Source organism: Rhinatrema bivittatum, chromosome 6, assembly GCF_901001135.1.
Source record: "Rhinatrema bivittatum chromosome 6, aRhiBiv1.1, whole genome shotgun sequence".
Lineage (NCBI taxonomy): Eukaryota > Metazoa > Chordata > Amphibia > Gymnophiona > Rhinatrematidae > Rhinatrema > Rhinatrema bivittatum.
This window is the reverse complement of record NC_042620.1, coordinates 19,127,203-19,147,766: the sequence shown is the minus strand read 5'-3', so window position 1 is coordinate 19,147,766 and position 20,564 is coordinate 19,127,203. Positions and strand designations below refer to the sequence as shown.

Genomic DNA, 20,564 nt, shown 5'->3' with positions numbered 1-20,564 from the left:
CCTCTGAGGAGGTGGCAGCATGTGCTAGGCATGTTACCCAGTCTGTAGGGCCCGTTAGAGACTCCTGGTGGGACTGAGGACCCAGCAGCCATTTTAAATCCATGTGGTAGGAAGGCAGCTTTAAGGGAACCCAGGGACTCCCCTCCCCCTACTATCACCAGTGGTAAAAGTTATATCAGAGGACCTGGAAAGTGGGGGTAACCTGCGGTGGACGAGGGTCCCAATGATTTTGAGGAATTCTCAACAAATTTTGTTCTGCTTTTCCAGAAGGCCTACCTGGCCAAGAGGGGGGGGGGAGCAGGGGTTAAGCGAAGTCTCAATGCCCCTCTAAGAGGCCTGAGGTGTCCCTGCATGGAAAATTGGAGGGTCTGCTCAACCATCTGGGTCTTGGACACCGTTTGGGTGATGAGGGGGCCTCTATGGATTTGGAAGATTCTGCCAAACCATAGGAGGATCATGGAGGTGATCATGTGGATGGCACTGCATATGCCAGTCCAGATGCAACCAAGGACTTGTCTGAACCGGAGGAGGTCCCTGACATGGAAGAGGATGACCCTACGGTTGTCCGTTTAATCCGAATGGAGGAGTTGTAACCTCTTATTCCCCATGATCTGGAAGAGCTGGGGATCAAGGCCACTCAAGAGTTTGATAATGAGGGGGTGGATCCGGTCTTGGATGGGCTACATGGATCTCTAAAGACTTTTCCTTTACCTAAGAAGGTGAAAAAGCTGAAGAGCAGGGAGTAGGATTCTCCTGGGGTGGTCCTTAAGGCAGGCAGGGAAATGACAAAGTTATATCATAGAAACATAGAAGTGACGGCAGAAGAAGACCAAACGGCCCATCCAGTCTGCCCAGCAAGCTTTCACACCTATTTGTTTTCATAATCTGTTACTCTGACTGCTGATATCCCTTGCCTGAGGAGACCTTGGAACTTTTGATGCTGCCTAAAGTGGATGCTTTGGTCTTAGGGGTGAACCAAGAAGACAACCATCCCTATGGTGGGTTGGCTATGCTGAAGGATAACCAAGACTGAAAAGTGGAGATTACTGAAGAGGATGTTTGAGATCTCAGCCTTAAGCCTTCAGGCAGCGATCTATGGTAGCCTTATGCAAAGGGCCTGTTTAGCTAGGTACAAAAGTGCAGGAGAAGGAATCTTCCCCTTCGGCCGATTCCAAGCAGGCAGCCCGGTTGGAAGCCGGGGTGGCTTGTGTGGCAGATGCACTGTATGATTTGATCCGGATACCCGCCAGGGACATGGTCTCAGTGGTGGCAGCATGGAGACTCTCTTGTGGTTGTGTAATTGGTCAGCGAAGTCCCAACTATGTAATCTCCTTTTAAAAGGAAAATTGTTGTTGCGGAAGATCTGGAGCAGCTGATGAAGCATTTGGGGGAAATCAAAGGAGAATAAGTTGCTTGAAGATAAAAAGAACGGCAAAAAGACTTTCCCACCCGGCTCCCGCTTCCCGGATATGAGGAGATTTCGCTCCAGCAAGAATTCTTCAGCTTTGTTGCAGAAGCAAAGCTCGAGAAGGCAGAAGTCCTTTGGAGGCACCCAGAGATCTCCCTGGGATAATTCTGGTCAGGGAGCCAAAGGAGATAAATCCTTACAATGAAGTCAGGCTGGCCCACTCTTCCTTGGAAGCCGTCAGAGGGAGACTAACCCTCCTATTACAAGGAGTGGACCATGATTAAATTAGATCAATGGGTCCTAGAGGTGATAAAAGATGGCTACACGTTAAGATTTTCTTGATCAGTCATAGTATCTCATTATACATCCCGCATCAAGCAAGAGGTGGTTTGGGATATGTTGCAGCGGCGGCGACATCTAGACACGATTGTGCTAGTACCGCCGAAGGAATAGGGCCAAAGAAGATACTCTATTTACTTCGTGGTTCCCAAGAAGTAGAGTACCTTCAGAAGGTCAATGCGGTGCTGCGGGTTCCGTGTTTTATATGGAGATGTTGTGGGCGGTGATAGCAACAGTCTGCAAAGGGGAGTTTCTGGCATCGTGGGATTTGACAAAGACCTATCTGCATCCCCATACGTTCATAGCATCAGACGTTTCTATGGTTCATACTGCTGTGGCAGCATCAGTTTGAGTTCTTCCTTTCGGGTTAGCAATAGCACCACAGACTTTTACAAAGGTGATGGTGGCTGCAGCACTGATAAGGGAGGGGATTCTAACTTAACCTTACTGGGACAACTGGCTTATCCGGGCGAAGTCGGAATTGGAGTGTTAGTAATTCAGCAGGTCATGGAGATGTAGTCTCTGGGCTGGGTGGTAAATCTGGCAAAGAGCAATCTACTGCCATCCCAGTTGTTGGAATACCTGGGGGTGTAGCAAGGTGTTTCTTACCTCGGAGAGGGTGGTGAAGTTGCAGGCACAGGTGATTTGACTATTGTGGCTTCCGGTGCCCAGTGTCTGGGATTATTTGCAGGTCCTAGGCTCTATGGCGTCTACACTAGAATTGGTTCCATGGGCATTTGCTCACATGCGATCTCTCTAGAGGGTGCTTTTGCCCTGTTGGAATCCACTGTCTGAGGAGTTTCAGCTTCCTTTACCACTTCAGAGGGACTCCAGATCCAGTTTCTCGTGGTGGCTGTCTCAGTTTGGAGAGAGAGGAGTGGATCTGGAGATTCCGGACTGGGTGGTGGTGACCATGGATGCCAGCCTCAAGGGTTGGGGGGGGCTGTTTGTCAAGGATGGACAGCTCAAGGTCTGTAGTCAGCAATGGAAGCATCCTGGTCTATGAATCGTTTGGAAACGAGGACTGTTTGCAAGGTGTTGCTTTCTTTCCTTCTGCAGGTTCAAGGCAGGACAGTGTGAGTTTTCTTGGACAATGCAATGCCTGTGGCATATATCAATCATCAGGGCAGGATGAAGAGTTGCTTTGTGGCTCAGGAGGCTAAGAAATGGTTTGTCTGGGCAGTGCAGCATCTGGCAGGGTTAGTGGCATCTCGTTGCTGGAGTGGACAATGTGCAGGTGGATTATCTCAGTAGGCAGCAATTAGCCTGGGGAAATGGGAGTTGTCCATAGAAGCCTTAGACCTCATTTGAGCCAGGTGGGGCAGTCCCCAGCTGGATCTGATAGTGTCACGAGGCAGTGCCAAGGCGGTTCGGTTTTTCAGTCGCAGGCTGCTCTTTCCTTCCTTGTCCAACAGAGATCCTGCTATATGTGTTTCCCCTATGGCCTCTCGTCAGCTGAGTGTTGCGACACCCAGGAAGTGTGGTCCTGGTAGCAACGGAGTGGCTGCGCCATCCATGGTTTGCGGATCTGGTTTATCTTGCAATAGACTGTCCCATTAGATTGGCTCATCTGCAGGGGTTATTTCAGCAAGAGCCCATCTTCTTGGATCAGGCAGATCACTTTTGTCAGTGGCTTGGCTTTTTTGAGGAGGCAGTTATGATTGAAAGGGTACTTGGAGCCGGTTATTGCTAACTTGCTACAGGCTTGCTTATGTCCAAGTGTGGGAGAGTATTTGAATCATGATGTTTGGAGGATGGTCTGGAGCCTTTGCAGGTGGACATTCCTCAGATCTTGGCTTTTTCACAACAGGACTTAGCAAAGGGACTAGCCTATAATTCGCTCTGGTTACAGGTGACAGCCTTAGAATGTCTTTGAGGGAAGCTATAAGAGAGGAGATTGGCCTCATCCGGAAGTCATGCGTTTTCTGAAGGGGGCAAAACATTTGCGTCCACCGGTTCATCGAAGGGGGTCCGTCATGGAGCCTTAACTTGGTTCTATGGGTACTATGTGGACCTTCTTTTTAAGCCTTTGTGATCGATGTCTTTGAAAGACTTCACCCAACTTTGGCAATTTGTTCGGCCAGGCAGATTTCAGAGCTTCAAGCTTTGTCGTGTTGAGATCCTTTTCTACGAATTACAGACTACGGGATTTCATTGCATATGGTTCCTTCCTTTTTGCCAAAGGTCATCTCCTCGTTTCATCTCAATCAGAAGGTGGAGCTTCCTGCATTTTTGCATTTGTCTGAGGTGCCACATGCGAGGGAGCTTCACTTATTGGATGTTCTTCGGACTCTGTTGTAGTACCTTGAGGTCACCAACAGTTTTTGGTGTTTGGATCATCTCTTTGTCTTGTTCAGTGAAACAAAGAAAGGAAGAAAGTTGTCTAAGGCCATAATTGCATGATGGTTGAAGGAAACTATTTTTTCAGCCTATCTCTGTAAAAGTCAGATGGTTCCAGAGGGGTTATTTGTGCACTCTACTAGGGCACGAGTGGCCACCTGGGTAGAGTGTCACTTGGTGCAGCTGCAGGAAATCTATAGGGAAGCAACATGGTCTTCACTTCACACTTTTGCCAAACATTACCGATTTGAATGTTTGGATGCCTAAGGAGGCTGTATTTGGGGAGAGTGTGTTACGAGCGTGTCTTTCGGGTTCCCTTCCAGTGTAGGGGAGCTTGGATACATCCCACTTGTCTGGACTGAGCTGGGGAATGAATAGGAAAGTAAAATTTGGTTCTTACCTGCTAATTTTCGTTCCTGGAATACCTCAGATCAGTCCAGAAGCCTGTCCCCTTGGTTTGAAAGACAATTATTGCTTCTGGATGTATATAATGCAGAACTTATAGGTAATCTTGAACCTATGGACTAAAAGCTTGGGTGGTACAGGTCAATGCTGAGGGACTGCAGGTGGCACTCTCGGTTATATAGCAATGCCTGAAAAGTTTATATGCTCTGCTTCCATCTGCTGGTAGGGATGCAAAACCCACTTGTCTGGACTGATTTGTGGTATTCCAGGAATGAAAATTAGCAGATAAGAACCAATTTTCCTATAATATAAAATAGGAGGGACAAATCCCCAGATAACTGCGAGTGAAGGTTCATGGCGTCGGGATTCCAGTCCTGGTTCCAGTTGAGCTGGAGTCCCAAAGGGGGCAGGAGGGAGTTGTCAGGCCATAAAAGAAAATGCTGGGTGCATGGAATGGACTCCCAAGTGGAGGTGGTGAAGCCAAAAGCTCTCAGAGGTGCATATTCAGCCACTGGCTAACTAGGAAAGTGATCCTGGGAGTGGGTAACATGATTATACCTGGCTGTCTTAAAGTTAGCAGGAATAAGTTTATCTGGCTATCTTTCTAGGGCTGTTTTTGACTCTCCTAAAGTTATCCGGCTCTGTTAGCCAGATAGATGCTGAAGATCAGCATCTGCCCAACTAACTAGCCCTGCCCAGGAAAGCCCCTATCCTGAACTTATCTGGCTAATTGTTTTAGCCAGATAAAAAGTTAGGAGGCTGAATCTGGGACAGTCAGGCTGGCAGGATTTTTAAATCCTCGCATTTATCTGGCTAAGTGTCAAACTTGCTGCTACTACTATTGATCACGTCTAGGGTGCTGCTTGATATAGGGAACACTGCTAAAAACATATTTATGACAGCCCCTTTTGTGTAGAGCCTGCAGTCGAATCAAGACCAACATACAGGGCCAGTGAGACTTTGGGAATTGCATTTATTAAGAAAATGGTTAAAATCAGTGGCAGAATTAGGGACTCACATTTAAAAGCAGCATCAAAAAGGTGGGTTTGAATAAGTGCCAAAGGTACTGAATATGGACCTGTAGCAGAATATAAAAATAAATCCTGGGATAAGCCCAGAGGATCAATAGTGGTAAGGAGGTGAGGGGAGAGCCAGAGAATGGCAGGGGCCTAGGGCGCTGGGCAGCCTTAGGTGGTCATTACCTGCTGAGCCATAAACTTGGGAGATTGCACTACTGCAAACAACCCACCCTGCACCCCCTCACGTGCAGCCACGAGGGTGGAACAAAAGGGGCGGGGCATGGGGGCCACGGCCCGGAGATACTGAGGCCCACTGGAGATGAGCCCAGTCAGTGCTGCCAGAGTGATGGGTGGCCAGGCGCACGCAGTTTGAAAATTGATCCGTGAAGAAGAGTTTGCAGACATTGCGGAAGTTCAGCCTAGAGAATTGGAAGGCTGGTGTGGTTTCAATGCAGTGCTCTGATTTATAAAGGGAGGTTATAAAGGCCACGGCAATCAGTTCTCCATAGCCCCAGGAAATAGAATTTGCTGCAGAGGAGATTTCAGAGGTTAGAAGGAGCTTTGTAGCTAGAAACATATAGAAACATAGAAATGACGGCAGAAGAAGACCAAACGGCCCATTCAGTCTGCCCAGCAAGCTTCACATTTTTTTCTCATACTTATCTGTTTCTCTTAGCTCTTTGGTTCTATTTCCCTTCCACCCCCACCATTAATGTAGAGAGCAGTGATGGAGCTGCAACCAAGTGAAATATCAAGCTTGATTAGTTATGGGTAGTAGGGGAAGTAGGGGAAGTAACCGCCGCAATAAGCAAGCTACACCCATGCCCATCTGCTTTACCCAGACCGTGCCATTCAGCCCTTATTGGTTGTTTTTCTTCTCCCCTGCCGTTGAAGCAGGGAGCTATGCTGGATATGCTTGTAGTATCAGTTTTTCATCTCCCCTGCCGTTGAAGCAGAGAGCCATGCTGGATATGCGTGAAGTATCAGTTTTTCTTCTCCCCTGCCGTTGAAGCAGGATATGCATTGAAAGTGAAGTATCAGGCTTATTTGGTTTGGGGTAGTAACCGCCGTAACAAGCCAGCTACTCCCCGCTTTGTGAGTGCGAATCTTTTTTCTTCTCCCCTGCTGTTGAAGCAGAGAGCTATGCTGGATATGCGTGAAGTATCAGTTTTTCTTCTCCCCTGCCGTTGAAGCAGAGAGCCATGCTGGATATGCGTGAAGTATCAGTTTTTCTTCTCCCCTGCTGTTGAAGCAGGGAGCTATGCTGGATATGCATGAAGTATCAGTTTTTCTTCTCCCCTGCCGTTGAAGCAGAGAGCTATGCTGGATATGCGTGAAGTATCGGTTTTTCTTCTCCCCTGCCGTTGAAGCAGAGAGCTATGCTGGATATGCTTTGAAAGTGAAGTATCAGGCTTATTTGGTTTGGGGTAGTAACCGCCGTAACAAGCCAGCTACTCCCCGCTTTGTGAGTGCGAATCCTTTTTTCCACATTTCCTCTTGCTGTTGTAGCTTAGAGTGATGTTGGAGTCACAGTAACCATGTGTATGTTTATTGAATAAGGGTATTGTCTCCAGGCAGTAGCCGTCATTCTGGCTAGCCACCCACTCTTTATTGACAGCCTCTTGATTTTATGGATCCACAGTGTTTATCCCACGCCCCTTTGAAGTCCTTCACAGTTCTGGTCTTCACCACTTCCTTCGGAAGGGCATTCTGTACAGGTATTTTAGTGCTGGAGGTCCGGGGAGGTGGTGATGTCTCCATCGCTGGGGAGTATTAACAGACACCCCTCTAGGATGTTTTAGGTGCAGTGGATCCTGTCTGGGTGACAGGGCATCGACCAGAAGACTTGTTCTGCTCCCTTGTAGTTATATGATTTTATTTCTAAGGTGGGATAGCTTGATTTGAGGCAGCCAATTCTCTTGAAGCTTGCTTCTGTGAGTGAATGCTTCTCTGTTCAGTACTGCAGACGTGGGCTTTGGAACTAGTGTTTGAGACGCTTAGGATCATTAAGTGCAACACAGAAGACAGTAATTAGAGTAGTTATTATTCTGTAGCGAGTGGAACGGCTTGATAGACTAAAAGTCCTTTCTGTCTCCGTTTTGCAAAGCAATAAAAATGAACAGGGGAGTCAGGAAGCATTCGGCATGCTTTAGTGTCTCGTTAAGTGCTATCTGTGAATACCCTGCGATGCGTGAGAGATCTGTACAATCAAAACTGCATCCCTGTTACGCTTATAAAGCAACTGCTGTAAAGATTAAAAAATAAAATGTCCAAGAAGTGTGTCAAAATAAAGCACAGCTAATGAGTTCTGGAGCCACTGGATAAGGTCTGTGCAGGACTGAGAGATCTTCACTGGTCGGTGAGCTCAGCAGCTGGGAGGGGACCCTGCAGAACTCTTCAGCTGTGCTTGAGTTGGATACCAAGTCACTTCACTGTCTTGTCATCCTTGGATCTCGGCAGTGCATTAACATAGCCCTCCTGGTCTGTGGGTTATCCTGCAAGAAAAAGTGTCTTGCCTGGATTCCTCTGAATAGCGTTGAACGCATGGTTTGTTTTATACTTGCTGAACCGCAGAGGAGCAGGTAACACAGAGAATGATAGAAGGCACATGCTTGTCTCCCAGTTAAATTGTCCAGCACTATTAAATCAGCCAAATTTGCTAGATTCTTTAGAATATTACCTTGACGGTTGTTTGCTGTACCACTTTTCTTTTTCTTATTCTTTGCTCCGTATATTTTTTTCCTGTGTATTTTATTTCTTTTATGTTTGCAGTGTAGTTTTTTTTTTTGGTTTTTTGGTTTTTTTTTTTAAGGAAAAAAGGTGTAAACCCCTGCTTATGGTCTCTCCCCTCTTTAGGAAAAATAAGTCAGCTTTCCTGAGTCAGCGTAGCCATTTGTGCTGTACCAGACACAAATGTCTTTGTGGTACCTGCCTGGGGCGCTCACGAGGATCGGTACAGCAGGGCCCAGAGTTGTTGTGATTCATGACGGGAGCAGCTGGGCAGGAGTTTTCAGATATTCTCAGCATTAGTGTTTCATCAGGACTGAGGGAAGCCCGGGGACCTGCCTAGTTTTCTTTGAGCTGGTAACTGAATTTTCTAAAAATATCGTGCTGCTATTTCTGCTCTAAAGCAGCTGTCCATTTTAACTGCGGTCAGACCCACATCCTCTGAAAAAGTACACATAGTACTGCTTTATAGGGTTGTGCATTTCTTTGACAAAAACCAAGGCATTTTTAATGGCAAATATCCTTAACAGCTTTTTTTTTGTATCCAACAAAAATAGAAATTGCAAAATTGCCGTGTTTTGCAATCGGAAGATCTGTTTTTATGCGATATACGAGAACACCTTGTCTGTCTGTGTCCATGTGTTCCCTAATAATTTTCTGCTTGGTGTCCTGTTAGCACTAAATGTTGAGGCTTTGTCAGAGCGCTCATAAGGATTTGGGCTGGGGTTCTCTTCTTTTTTTTTTTTTCTTTTTCATAATCACACATTTGTTAGGATCATGGTTGTGTTAAATCAGCCATGGTTGTGTTAAATCAGAAGGGCGACCAGGAAGGTGGAGGATCTTCATCGGATGACGTACGAGGAGAGATTGAAGAATCTAAATATGTACACCCTGGAGGAAAGGAGGAGCAGAGGTGATATGATAGACTTTCAGATACTTGAAAGGTTTTAATGATCCAAAGACAACAACAAACAAATAGTTGTATCGCTGCTTGTTAAATATCCTCTCTTTTTTGTGTACTCACCCAGTTACCCCCTCCCCTGTTCATTGTAATTTCCTTTCCTTCTCAGTTTTTTGTAAACCGACATGATGTGTCCTACGAATGCCGGTATAAAAAAGTTATTAAATAAAATAAATAAACCTTTTCCGTAGGAAAAAAATCAGCAGAACCAGGGGTCACGATTTAAAACTCCAGGGAGGAAGATTCAGAACCAATGTCAGGAAGTATTTCTTCACGGAGAGGGTGGTGGATGCCTGGAATGCCCTTCCTGAGGATGTGGTGAAGACCAGAACTGTGAAGGACTTCAAAGAGGCATGGGATAAACACTGTGGATCCATAAAGTCAAGAGGCTGCCAATGAAGAGTGGGTGACTCGCCAGAATGATGGCTACTGCCTGGAGACAATACCCTTATTCAATAAACATACACATGCTTACTGTGACTCCAACATCGCTCTAAGCTTCAACAGCAAGAGGAAACGTGGAAAAAAGGATTTGCACTCACAAAGAGGGGAGTAGCTGGCTTGTTACGGCGGTTACTACCCCAAACCAAATAAGCCTGATACTTCACTTTCAATGCATATACAGCATAGTTCTCTGCTTCAACGGCAGGGGAGAAGAAAAAAGGGTTCGCACTCACAAAGCGGGGAGTAGCTGGCTTGTTACGGCGGTTACTACCCCAAACCAAATGTGCCTGATACTTCACTTTCGATGCATATCCAGCATGGCTCTCTGCTTCAACGGCATGGGAGAAAGGCTTGATACATCACGCATTTCCAGCATAGCTCTCTGCTTCAACAGCAGGGGAAAAGAAAAACTGATGCTTCACGCTATTAAGTTCACTTAGAGAATAGCCACTGCCATTAGCAATGGTTACATGGAATAGACTTAGTTTTTGGGTACTTGCCAGGTTCTTGTGGCCTGGATTGGCCACTGTTGGAAACAGGATGCTGGGCTTGATGGACCCTTGGTCTGACCCAGTATGGCATTTTCTTATGTTCTTATGTTCTTATGCATATCCAGCATAGCTTCAACGGCAGGGGAGAAGAAAAAAGGATTCTCACTCACAAAGCGGGGAGTAGCTGGCTTGTTACGGCGGTTACTACCCCAAACCAAATGTGCCTGATACTTCACTTTCGATGCATATCCAGCATAGCTCTCTGTTTCAACGGCAGGAGAGAAGAAAAACTGATACTTCACGCATATCCAGCATAGCTCTCTGCTTCAATGGCAGGGGAGAAAAGAAAAACCTGATACTTCACGCATATCCAGCATAGCTCCCTGCTTCAATGGCAGGGGAGAAGAAAAACAACCAATAAGGGCTGTATAACATAGTCTGGGTAAAACAAATAAGCATGGGTGTAGCTTGCTTATTGCGGTGGTTACTACCCCTAACTAATCAAGCTAGATATTTCACTTGGATGCAGCTCCATCACTGCTCTCTGCATTAATGGTGGGGGTGGAAGGGAAATAGAACCAAGAGCTAAGAGAAACAGATAAGTATGAGAGAAAAAATGTGTGAAGCTTGCTGGGCAGACTGGATGGGCCGTTTGGTCTTCTGCCGTCATTTCTTATATGTATATGTGTGCATGTCCCAAAACGTAAACTGGATTATTTCTGGGTACAACTTCTTGCTTCAGGATGCTCAATTTTTCCAGCATTTATGTTTTAATTTTAACATCCAAAATGTATATTTATTTTTCCCTTGATGCAATGCCTGAGGCTAAGTGACAGCACCACCCAAGCCTCCAAACATTTGACCACTTTAGCACAACCTGCTGCTTTATTGCTAAATATTCCTCAGAGCTTGCAGCCGACGGCTGGGATGCAGTTCCTATCCTTGTTTTCACGGTTCTTTCCTGCTTCACAGTGTCTGCAGCACAAGGCCTTTCACCCCGACCGTCCATTGCCTCCCGTCGAGCAGCAGCTTCTGGACATGTTGGAGAGGCCGCGGGAAGTGACTGCAAGGTGTCAGGCTTCGTTGGAAAAAATCAGAAAGCATTTCCCTCTGCAAGAGGCCAGCAAGAAAAAGGAGCAGAAGACAGCAGAGGTCATCTTCCAAAACAAGTAAGGGACCTTTTCTTCTTCACTTTGTAGCGACTCCACTACGGAAAAAGAACTGAGCCACCGAGCCTTTTGTTTCCCCAAAATGGCCACATTTTCATTAAGAGTGTAGTTCCACTGGGAATTGATAGTGTTGAATTACACTCTAAACATACATTGGGAGACTCTACAGGGATCTCACTGGTGGTCACATACAAAACAAGGAGGCTCACTTCAAGTTAAGGGGAAATATTTCACCACTTTCAAAGGGAGGGTGGTGACTCGGTGGTAGTTCTGTACACTGCTATACAGGAGACCTGAATTTGATTGCCATCCCAGGCTCCCACTTCCTGGGCCAGTCGAGGCTGGGAATGCTTTGAAAATGGTCATCACATCCCCTGAGGGGAAGGAGCCTCAAACCAGGGTCTGGATTTATGGTTTGCGTTAGCTGAGTTCTAGAAAGAGCTACAATTTATGGCTCCTGGCCAAGGACTGTCACGCTGATGCTGGGCTGATTTGGGAAGGGCGAAATGCTGAGGAGTTGCAGATGAAAGCTGATGGGGGACGTAGCACAGCAGAGGTGCAGTTCCAAAGCCAAGAGGAAGACAGCTGGGAAAAAAGTGGTGAAATGAGAGAAAACTTTGCCAGTGAAAGTAATTACGACTACAGTAGTAAATTGGGCAAGTTCTTACAGGACAAAGATATTGGTGGTGGTGATCATAATCTTTAATTTTCCAAGGTTCTGTAGTCCCAGCAAGGGCTGCAAACCATGGCCCATGCCGCAAGACTTTCTGTTTCCTGTGGAATCACAGGGGAGGCTTGGCCACAGGAAGAGGTGGAAGGATATATACACAAACAGAGATCTGCTGGTCCTTCCTCCACCCTCTCTTCCCTCCTCATCAGCAGGGGTAGGAGAGCAGCGCTTCCCAGTGCACCTTCCTTCTCCTGCTGCCCGGCCTAGTATAACAGTATGCGTGGTGACTCCCGTAAGTCTGGGCCGAGCAGCAGGAGGAGCAGATGTAGCGTGAAACACTTGCCCGTGAGGAGGAGGAGGGAGAAAGGATAGAATCAGCTGGTGGCAAGAGAGAGGAAGAGGACTGGGAGGAAAGGAAAGAGAAACGTGGGGGATGGATGGGGGAATAGAAAGCAAAAGAATGCAGAGGGGGGGGATGGGTAAGAGAGGGAAAGAGAAGTCTGGGGTTGGGGTGGGCAGAGAAAGGACCAAGGATGGGGATAGATAAAAGGGGCAGAAGGGACCATGGATTGGTGGAAAAGAAGTGGGGGAGGACCAGGTGTTGGGGGGGAGGGGGCAGAGAAAGAGGGGAGGAGAGAGGACCAAGGATGGGGATAGAGAGAGAGAACCAAGGATGGGAGACAGAGAAAGAAGGGAAGAGAAGGGGACCAAGGATGGGGATAGAGAAAGAGGGGAAGAGAGAGGACCAAGGATGGGGACAGAGAAAGAGGGGAAGAGAGGACCAAGGAGGGGGACGGAGAAACAGGGGAGCAGAGAGGACCAAGGATGGGGACGGAGAAAGAGGGGAAGAGAGGACCAAGGAGGGGGACGGAGAAACAGGGGAGCAGAGAGGACCAAGGATGGGGCAGAGAAAGAGGGGAAGAGAGGACCAAGGAGGGGAACAGAGAAAGAGGGGAAGAGAGGACCAAGGATGGGGACAGAGAAAGAGGGGAAGAGAGGACCAAGGATGGGGACAGAGAAAGAGGGGAGCAGAGAGGAACAAGGATGGGGGCAGAGAAAGAGTGGAAGAGAGGACCAAGGATGGGGGCAGAGAAAGAGTGGAAGAGAGAGGACCAAGGATGGGGACAGAGAAAGAGTGGAAGAGAGAGGACCAAGGATGGGGACAGAGAAAGAGGGGAAGAGAGGACCAAGGATGGGGACAGAGAAAGAGGGGAGTGGAGGACCAAGGATGGGGACAGAGAAAGAGGGGAGTGGAGGACCAAGGATGGAGACAGAGAAAGAGGGGAAGAGAGAGGACCAAGGATGGGGACAGAGAAAGAGGGGAGGAGAGGACCAAGGATGGGGGCAGAGAAAGAGGGGAGGAGAGGACCAAGGATGGGGGCAGAGAAAGAGGGGAGGAGAGGACCAAGGATGGGGACAGAGAAAGAGGGGAAGAGAGGACCAAGGATGGAGACAGAGAAAGAGGGGAGGAGAGGACCAAGGATGGAGACAGAGAGGACCAAGGATGGAGACAGAGAGGACCAAGGATGGAGACAGAGAGGACCAAGGATGGGGACAGAGAAAGAGGGGAAGAGAGGACCAAGGATGGAGACAGAGAAAGAGGGGAGGAGAGGACCAAGGATGGGGACAGAGAGGACCAAGGATGGGGACAGAGAGGACCAAGGATGGAGACAGAGGAGCAGAGAGAGAGGTCCAGGGTTGAGGACCGTGAAGGGAAGGAGACAGAGAAGGGTTTAGTGGAGGAAGGAGATAGCCAGGGATGCAGCGGAGAGGGAGGAATCAGAGCTTTGGGTGTTCAGGATTGTGAGTCTGGAAAAAAGAAACCGTGGATGCAAGGATGGGAAAAGACCGGCTTTAATGTGAGGGGAGAAGGCAGAAGGTGAAATGAAGGAAAGAAAAGAATGAAAAGTGAAAAAAGTAAAAATGGTGAAAGGAAAGAGAGCACATAAAGGATAAAGTGAAATCTCCAGAGCAGGAAATGATTTCCTTCTGGAAGTCGCTGCAGAAGAGCCAGAGCAGGGCACTGGGAGCTCTGGTTTCAGGGCTGCAGGTTTCCGCCTTCCTCTGGGTACCGTGGAGCGAGAGGCGAGCAGAAGAAAGCTGAGCTTCGATGGTCAGTTATCCTCCTGATATCTCAGGTAAGGGCTATATAAGGCCTCTCAGTGCTAACTATTGTAGCTTTGACTCTAACCGTTAGTTGTTTTGTAATCTGCCTTGAGGCCATGCGTGCAAAAGGCAGAATATCAAACGTCTATTAAAAAACAAAACAGTAATAAGTAAATAAATCCATTAACTGGAGACCAAGAAAATGGCTTGGTTCTTCTTACTTTCTGACCACCAACTGGGCCGGATTGGACAGAGCGTGTTGGTTCTAGTGTTTGATCTGTAAAGAAGGGGACCAGTGTGGGTCTCCCAAGCCCTTGTAGAGTATCATGTTTGGATAATTTGGAGATAAATTTATTGAAAGCTATCGCAGCCTGCAAAGAGTCGAGCAGCTGTTGAAGGCTCATTATTGCAAAATGAAATTTGTAAAGCGTCTTAGAGAAGGAGAGAAACAAGTTGTGGTATACTAGTGCGATTATGCAGTGCTCATGCTCCCTTCTTGGGAGGGGGAGGACTTGGAGAAAGCCACATGATGAGACCTGGCGTTTATAAAACGTAAAGCAGTACAGAATGGATAACGCAGCTTTCTGGCTATGGCTGTTTTGCTGCGAGCCCGGGCTGCACATCTTTTGTTTCACAGCACGAACGCACACACCCACCAGTCTGTTGCACAGGTGTCAAGGGAGTCCTCTGCAGCTCAAGATCTGCCGAGGGATTCGGCTGCAGATTCGTGTGCTCCACAGTAGTGCAGAATCCCCCCAGGACTAAGCAGTGCTGCATTTGTGGAGCGCAGAATTGCCATTTTCTTCACAGAATTTGGCCACGGGAACGTGGTTATTCAGCCAAGCCTTTCCCTAACCTGCAGATCACTTCTCCTTCTGTAAAAATGTTTTTGATAGCACTTCTTAATATACTCCCTTTTTCTGTTAATTAACTTCTCACTTGTTACTTTCTAACTGTCATTATTAACCGTTAACCTCTTAATTCTTAATTTTTAATGTTATTTTTAATTTTATTTTAATTTTTGATTGTATTGTAGTTTTATTTTATTTTTAATTTAATCTCAAATTAGTGTTGGTTGCTATTCTTGAATGTTAAATTATCAGATTGTGCTTATCCCCAGTTGCAGAACCCTTGTTTCATGTAATGCTATTATTCAACAACTGTTTCAATGTAAACCGACGTGATATGTCTTTGCCACATGAACGCCGGTATAGAAAAATTATAAATAAATAAATAAAATGTGCGCCATTCACGGCAATGTGCTGCGGGATGTGCGTTGTTTGCCGCGAAAATGAAGGCCCCAGTGTGCCACTAATGATGTGTGCTCTGCTCGCCGCAAAGATGAAGGTCCTGGCAAGAGGAGAGGAGGTGTGAGAGAAGAGGGTGAGCAGGAGGAGGTGAGAGAGAGCATAGGAGATGATGGGGGGGTTGCTTGAGTGTGGGTGCCAGAGAGAGGGAGTCTATATGAGGAAATTGTGAAGGAGTGTGTATGTGTGTGAGAGATTGGGAGCTGGTGTGTATGAAAAACGGATTGTGTGTATGTGAGGGTGCTAGCCTGTGTGAAGGGGTGCATGAGAGAGAGACATAGGTAGCCTGTGAGAGGATGTATGTGTGAAAGAGAAAGGGAGCTTGTGTGGGTGTGTATGCAAGAGAGAGAGGGCCCTGTATGAGGGGTTGTGTGTGTGCGAGAGAGTGAGGGAGCCTGTATGAGGGTGTGCGTATGTGTACTAGAAAGAGGGAGGAACAGAGGGAGCCTGTGTGAGGGGCAGTACTGAGAATGGGGTCAAACTCTGGGACTGGCGATAGAGTGGAAGGGGTTGAGCCTAGAGGTGTAGGGGAGAGATACTGGCAGGTGGAAGAGTTGGAGCCTGAGAGGGCAAAGTGGCCAAGGGAGTAGGGAGAGTGAGTGGAAGGGACACTCTTACAGTGAATTCCTAGGGATATTCTGCTCAAAATATTTAAAATTCTGCATCTCTAAGTTATAACTTTTTTCTGTATTCATTTAAAATGTAATTACTTAGACTGTCATAGAAATTGTGTTATTTTGACCAATATAAACTTTGCAGAATTTTAAGTTTTTGTGCACAGAATTTTAAATTTTTTTTGCACAGAATTTCCCCAGGAGTAATTGCTGAAATCCCAGGGAGAAATGTATTGGGGCCAGAGGTTTGTACTGTGCACGTCACCTCTGTGGGAGCCAGTATAGTGCACAAAGTACAGGTGTTATATGTTCTCTAATACCAGTGTTTCTCAATAATTGCGCTGCTGAGTTCTTATCCACCTGTAAAGCTCTAATTGAGCTCTCAGAGGCACCGATATGCAGTGAATTACAGTAGTCCAGGGGTGCAGTTACCAGCACCTGCAACACTGAGTGAAAATCACCTCATGGCAGCAGAGGTTTCAGCTGAGACAAAAGGTACAGTTTGAACAGTGCAACCTTTGTGACAGATTTTATATGTGAGGTTGGACTCGATCCACACTCCTAAAGGTTTTTATTCATGATACAATTGATATGCGGATTCCAACCTGCAAGGACTGAGGCCTACTAGGGATGACCCATTCGGCAAAATCAAAGTTTAATGTTAATTTATTTTGGCACAGCCACTGTTTAATGGTAAATAAATAGAGTAAATCACCATAAGAAAGACGATATGCTCCCAAGATTTTGATTTTATGACAAAAACTGTATATCATTCGCATAAATACGATACCCTACTCCCAACTAGCCAGCAAGTGGGTGCCATACAAATATTAAAAAGCACAGGCGATAGTAGAGGTGTGCATCCGTTTTCCACGTATTTGTAATCCGCAACTTATTTTGTCCTATCTGTTAAATACGTGGGGAGGCGAAACGCATCGCGCCCCCCCACGTATTAAACAGATTTCTGTTTTATTCGGCCTCCTAAATAAAAATTTAAACCCCCCCCACCCTCCTGATCCCCCCCCCCCCCCCCCCAAGACTTACCAAAACTCCCTGGTGGTCCAGCGGCGAGTCCAAAAGCCATCCCTGCATTCTCACACCCACGTTTGCCGGTTTCATCATGACGCCGATAGCCTGTGTCACAGGGGCTACCGGTGCCATTGGTCAGTCCCTGTCACATGGTCACCGGCGCCATCTTGTGCTCCTACCATGTGACAGGGGCTGACCAATGGCACCGGTAGCCCCTGTGACATAGTATGGGCAAAGGCTATCGGCGCCATTTTGAGTCCTGGCATCGGACGGCAGGTCGCTTCGGGACCCCCGTTGGACCCACAGGGACTTTTGGCCAGCTTGGGGGGCCTCCTGACCCCCACAAGACTTGCCAAAAGTCCAGCGGGGGTCCGGGAGCGACCTCGTGCACGCCGGCCGTCCGATGCCAATACTCAAAATGGCGCCGATCGCCTTTGCCCTCACTATGTCACACATAGTGAGGGCAAAGGCAATCGGCACCATTTTGAGACGCAATCGCCTTTGCCCTTTGCCTTTGCGTCTCAAATGGCGCCAATCGCCTTTGCCCTCACTGTCACACATAGTGAGGGCAAAGGCGATTGGCGCCATTTTGAGTATTGGCATCGGACGGCGATTTTGAGTCTCAACATGGCGCCGATCGCCTTTGCCCTCACTATGTGTGACATAGTGAGGGCAAAGGCGATCGGCGCCATTTTGAGTATTGGCATCTGCCGGCCGGCGTGCACGAGGTCGCTCCCAGACCCCCGCTGGACTTTTGGCAAGTCTTGTGGGGGTCAGGAGGCCCCCCCCCAAGCTGGCCAAAAGTCCCTGTGGGTCCAACGGGGGTCCCGGAGCGACCTGCCGTCCGATGCCAGGACTCAAAATGGCGCCGATAGCCTTTGCCCATACTATGTCACAGGGGCTACCGGTGCCATTGGTCAGCCCCTGTCACATGGTAGGAGCACAAGATGGCGCCGGTGACCATTTGACAGGGGCTGACCAATGGCACCGGTAGCCCCTGTGACAAAGGCTATCGGCGCCATGATGAAAAACCAGCACCGAGGGTGTGAGTGAGTTCCCGGACCCCCCCGCTGGACCACCAGGGAGTTTTGGTAAATCTTGGGGGGGGTCAGGAGGGTGGGGGGTTGTAGTTAATTTTAATTTTAGCTGGGACAGGAATTTAACTCGTCGTAGTAACGTATTGACAGATCGACAACTTATGGAATTCTCCATACTTCCGCATGAAACGGAATTGACCCCCCACGAATACGTATCACGAATGCAACGAAAACTTTTTGGCTGCACATCCCTAGACGATAGTGCTGAGCCCTGTGGCGCCCCTGAATGTATCTTTTGCCATGATAATGTTGCGAGGCCAACCCATATTTACTATGGCCGTTCAGTTTAAATAGGAGACAGACCAAGCCAGAGCAGTTCCTGTAATTCTGGCTCGTCTTAATCTAGTAATAAAGATGGTTGAGCATATCGAACGCTGCAGATAAGTCAAAGGGTATTCAAGCATACTCAGTCCCATTGTCAAAACCACACCTAAAAGTATCTATAGATGACAGAAGTATCTCGGTATTAAAAAGTTTCAGAAAACCAAATTGGAATTGATCAATAATCTTGTATTGTTCTAAGAAGTTTTGCAATTGCTTTAGCACAGCACCCTCGATTACTGTGAGCAGATAAGTTCTGAATGCTACTTTTAATTGCTTTGCCATAAGAATGCTGGCTTTGACGGGCTTGCAGCTAAGTACCAGTGATGATGTCATAGAAAAGTTTGTGCTCTGTCGCCACCTGCTGGTAGAGGGACATAACCCTCTTGTTTGGAGTAGTATAGCAGAATTCAAGGAAAGGAAATTAACAGGTAAGATTGAATTTCTCCATGTCCATCAGAGCTATGCTTACTATTATTTTGGCCTATTTTTATTTTGGAAGGGGCTCAAACAAAAGACTGCATAAGGCTTTGCAGTAGCTTATAGTATACCCTTTTTTTTTCTGCTCACACATAACTGTTGCTTTAAATGAAACAAACTCTCAGCCTTGATGCATGCTTTGAAGTTAACGTCAGAAGACTGTGTTATATTCCATTATGTGTTTTGTTTTTTTCTTTAATCGATTTCATTGTTACTGTCTGTTAAATTACTGCCCTGAGTGGGCAGCTTGTGTGCCCTGTAAAGAGCTTGTAGGGTAGACACTACCAGCCTGATTTTGTTTCTCATTCACTGTCTGGCATCTACTCACCCGTTCTCTGTGAACAGTGCATCCCCCAGGTTGAAATAATTTACGTTGAAATTCTGATTCTAACCACCATCCCCTCCCTGAGAGAAATTGGTAAGAATCCTATGAGATGGGGCAAGCTACTGCAGTGTAATTGCTAGTGAGCTTAAGACTTTATTTCCGAATCAGAAGCAGGTCATGCTGCAGAGTTAAGTGTCAGTGCTTGATTAATGTCACTGGGAATGGAGAGGGGGGGGACGGGGACCTAGGTAGACAGGCAAGAGGAAACAGGAGAGGGGCCTGAGACAGCAGATGAGGATGATGGAGGTCTGAATGAGAAGGTTGAGGCAGTAGGTGGAGAAATAGGGAGGGAGATGCCAGGAAGCTTATTAAGAGTCTGCAGAGAGATGGGGTAAGAACAATCAGACTGGCTTGGCAGAGACTGTTGAGGGAATTCTTGGAAGGTGAGTAGGGAGTTAGTGTACGTGATTGTAAGGGGGTCTGAGGTACTTGCATAGTAACCGGAGGTAGCATGGGAGAGGTTTGGGATATTCTGCGCTTGGAGAATGTTGGATTGAGAGGATGGAAAGCGAGGTTAGAGTTGAATCAAGTTATGGGATTGTTCATGGAGGTGGTTGAGTTTTGGGATTTGGGAGCATGTGCACACTCTGACGGATTTAGGATTTTGTTGCCCCTAGGCACTGTTGGTGCTATCGCCCCACCCAGTTAAGGTCAGACAGCAGGGAGCAGAATGTCTAAAGCCTCAGCCCCGTAGTTTCCTGTGACAGCTCAGTAGTAGATTCAGTGGCAAGAAGTATAAAATTCTGAAGCACATTGGCAAACATTTCCAAATTTTATTTTATATAAGAAAAAAAAGCACTTTTCCAACCTTTCCTATGTCTGTGTAATGTGTTTCTTGACTGAGGAAAAGTGATCTCAAGTATCATTACAGTATCATTGCCAAGAGTGGGTGACTCGCCAGAATGATGGCTACTGCCTGGAGACAATACCCTTAGTCAATAAACATACACATGGTTACTGTGACTCCAACATCACTCTAAGAATCAACAGCAAGAGGAAATGTGGAAAAAAGGATTTGCACTCACAAAGACGGGAGTAGCTGGCTTGTTACGGCGGTTACTACCCCAAACCAAATATCCAAATTACTACCTCCACCTTCCTCTATTCCTGATGCCTTTCAACTAGCTTGATCACTCCATTCTTATACTTCACTTTCAATGCATATCCAGCATAGTTCTCTGCTTCAACAGCAGGGGAAAAGAAAAACTGTTACTTCACACATCCAGCAGAGCTCTCTGCTTAAACGGCAGGG

General features: G+C 47.1%; 1 protein-coding gene across 1 annotated transcript in view; it reads left to right on the top strand.

Annotated features, from left to right (window-relative positions):
• XRCC5 (X-ray repair cross complementing 5) overlaps window positions 1–20,564 on the top strand; it is a 203,631-nt gene that overhangs the window by 112,671 nt on the left and 70,396 nt on the right. Inside the window, exon 14 of the mRNA XM_029605119.1 lies at window positions 11,107–11,303. Coding sequence (XP_029460979.1) covers window positions 11,107–11,303 — 197 coding nt within the window. The remainder of the gene's footprint in view (window positions 1–11,106; window positions 11,304–20,564) is intronic.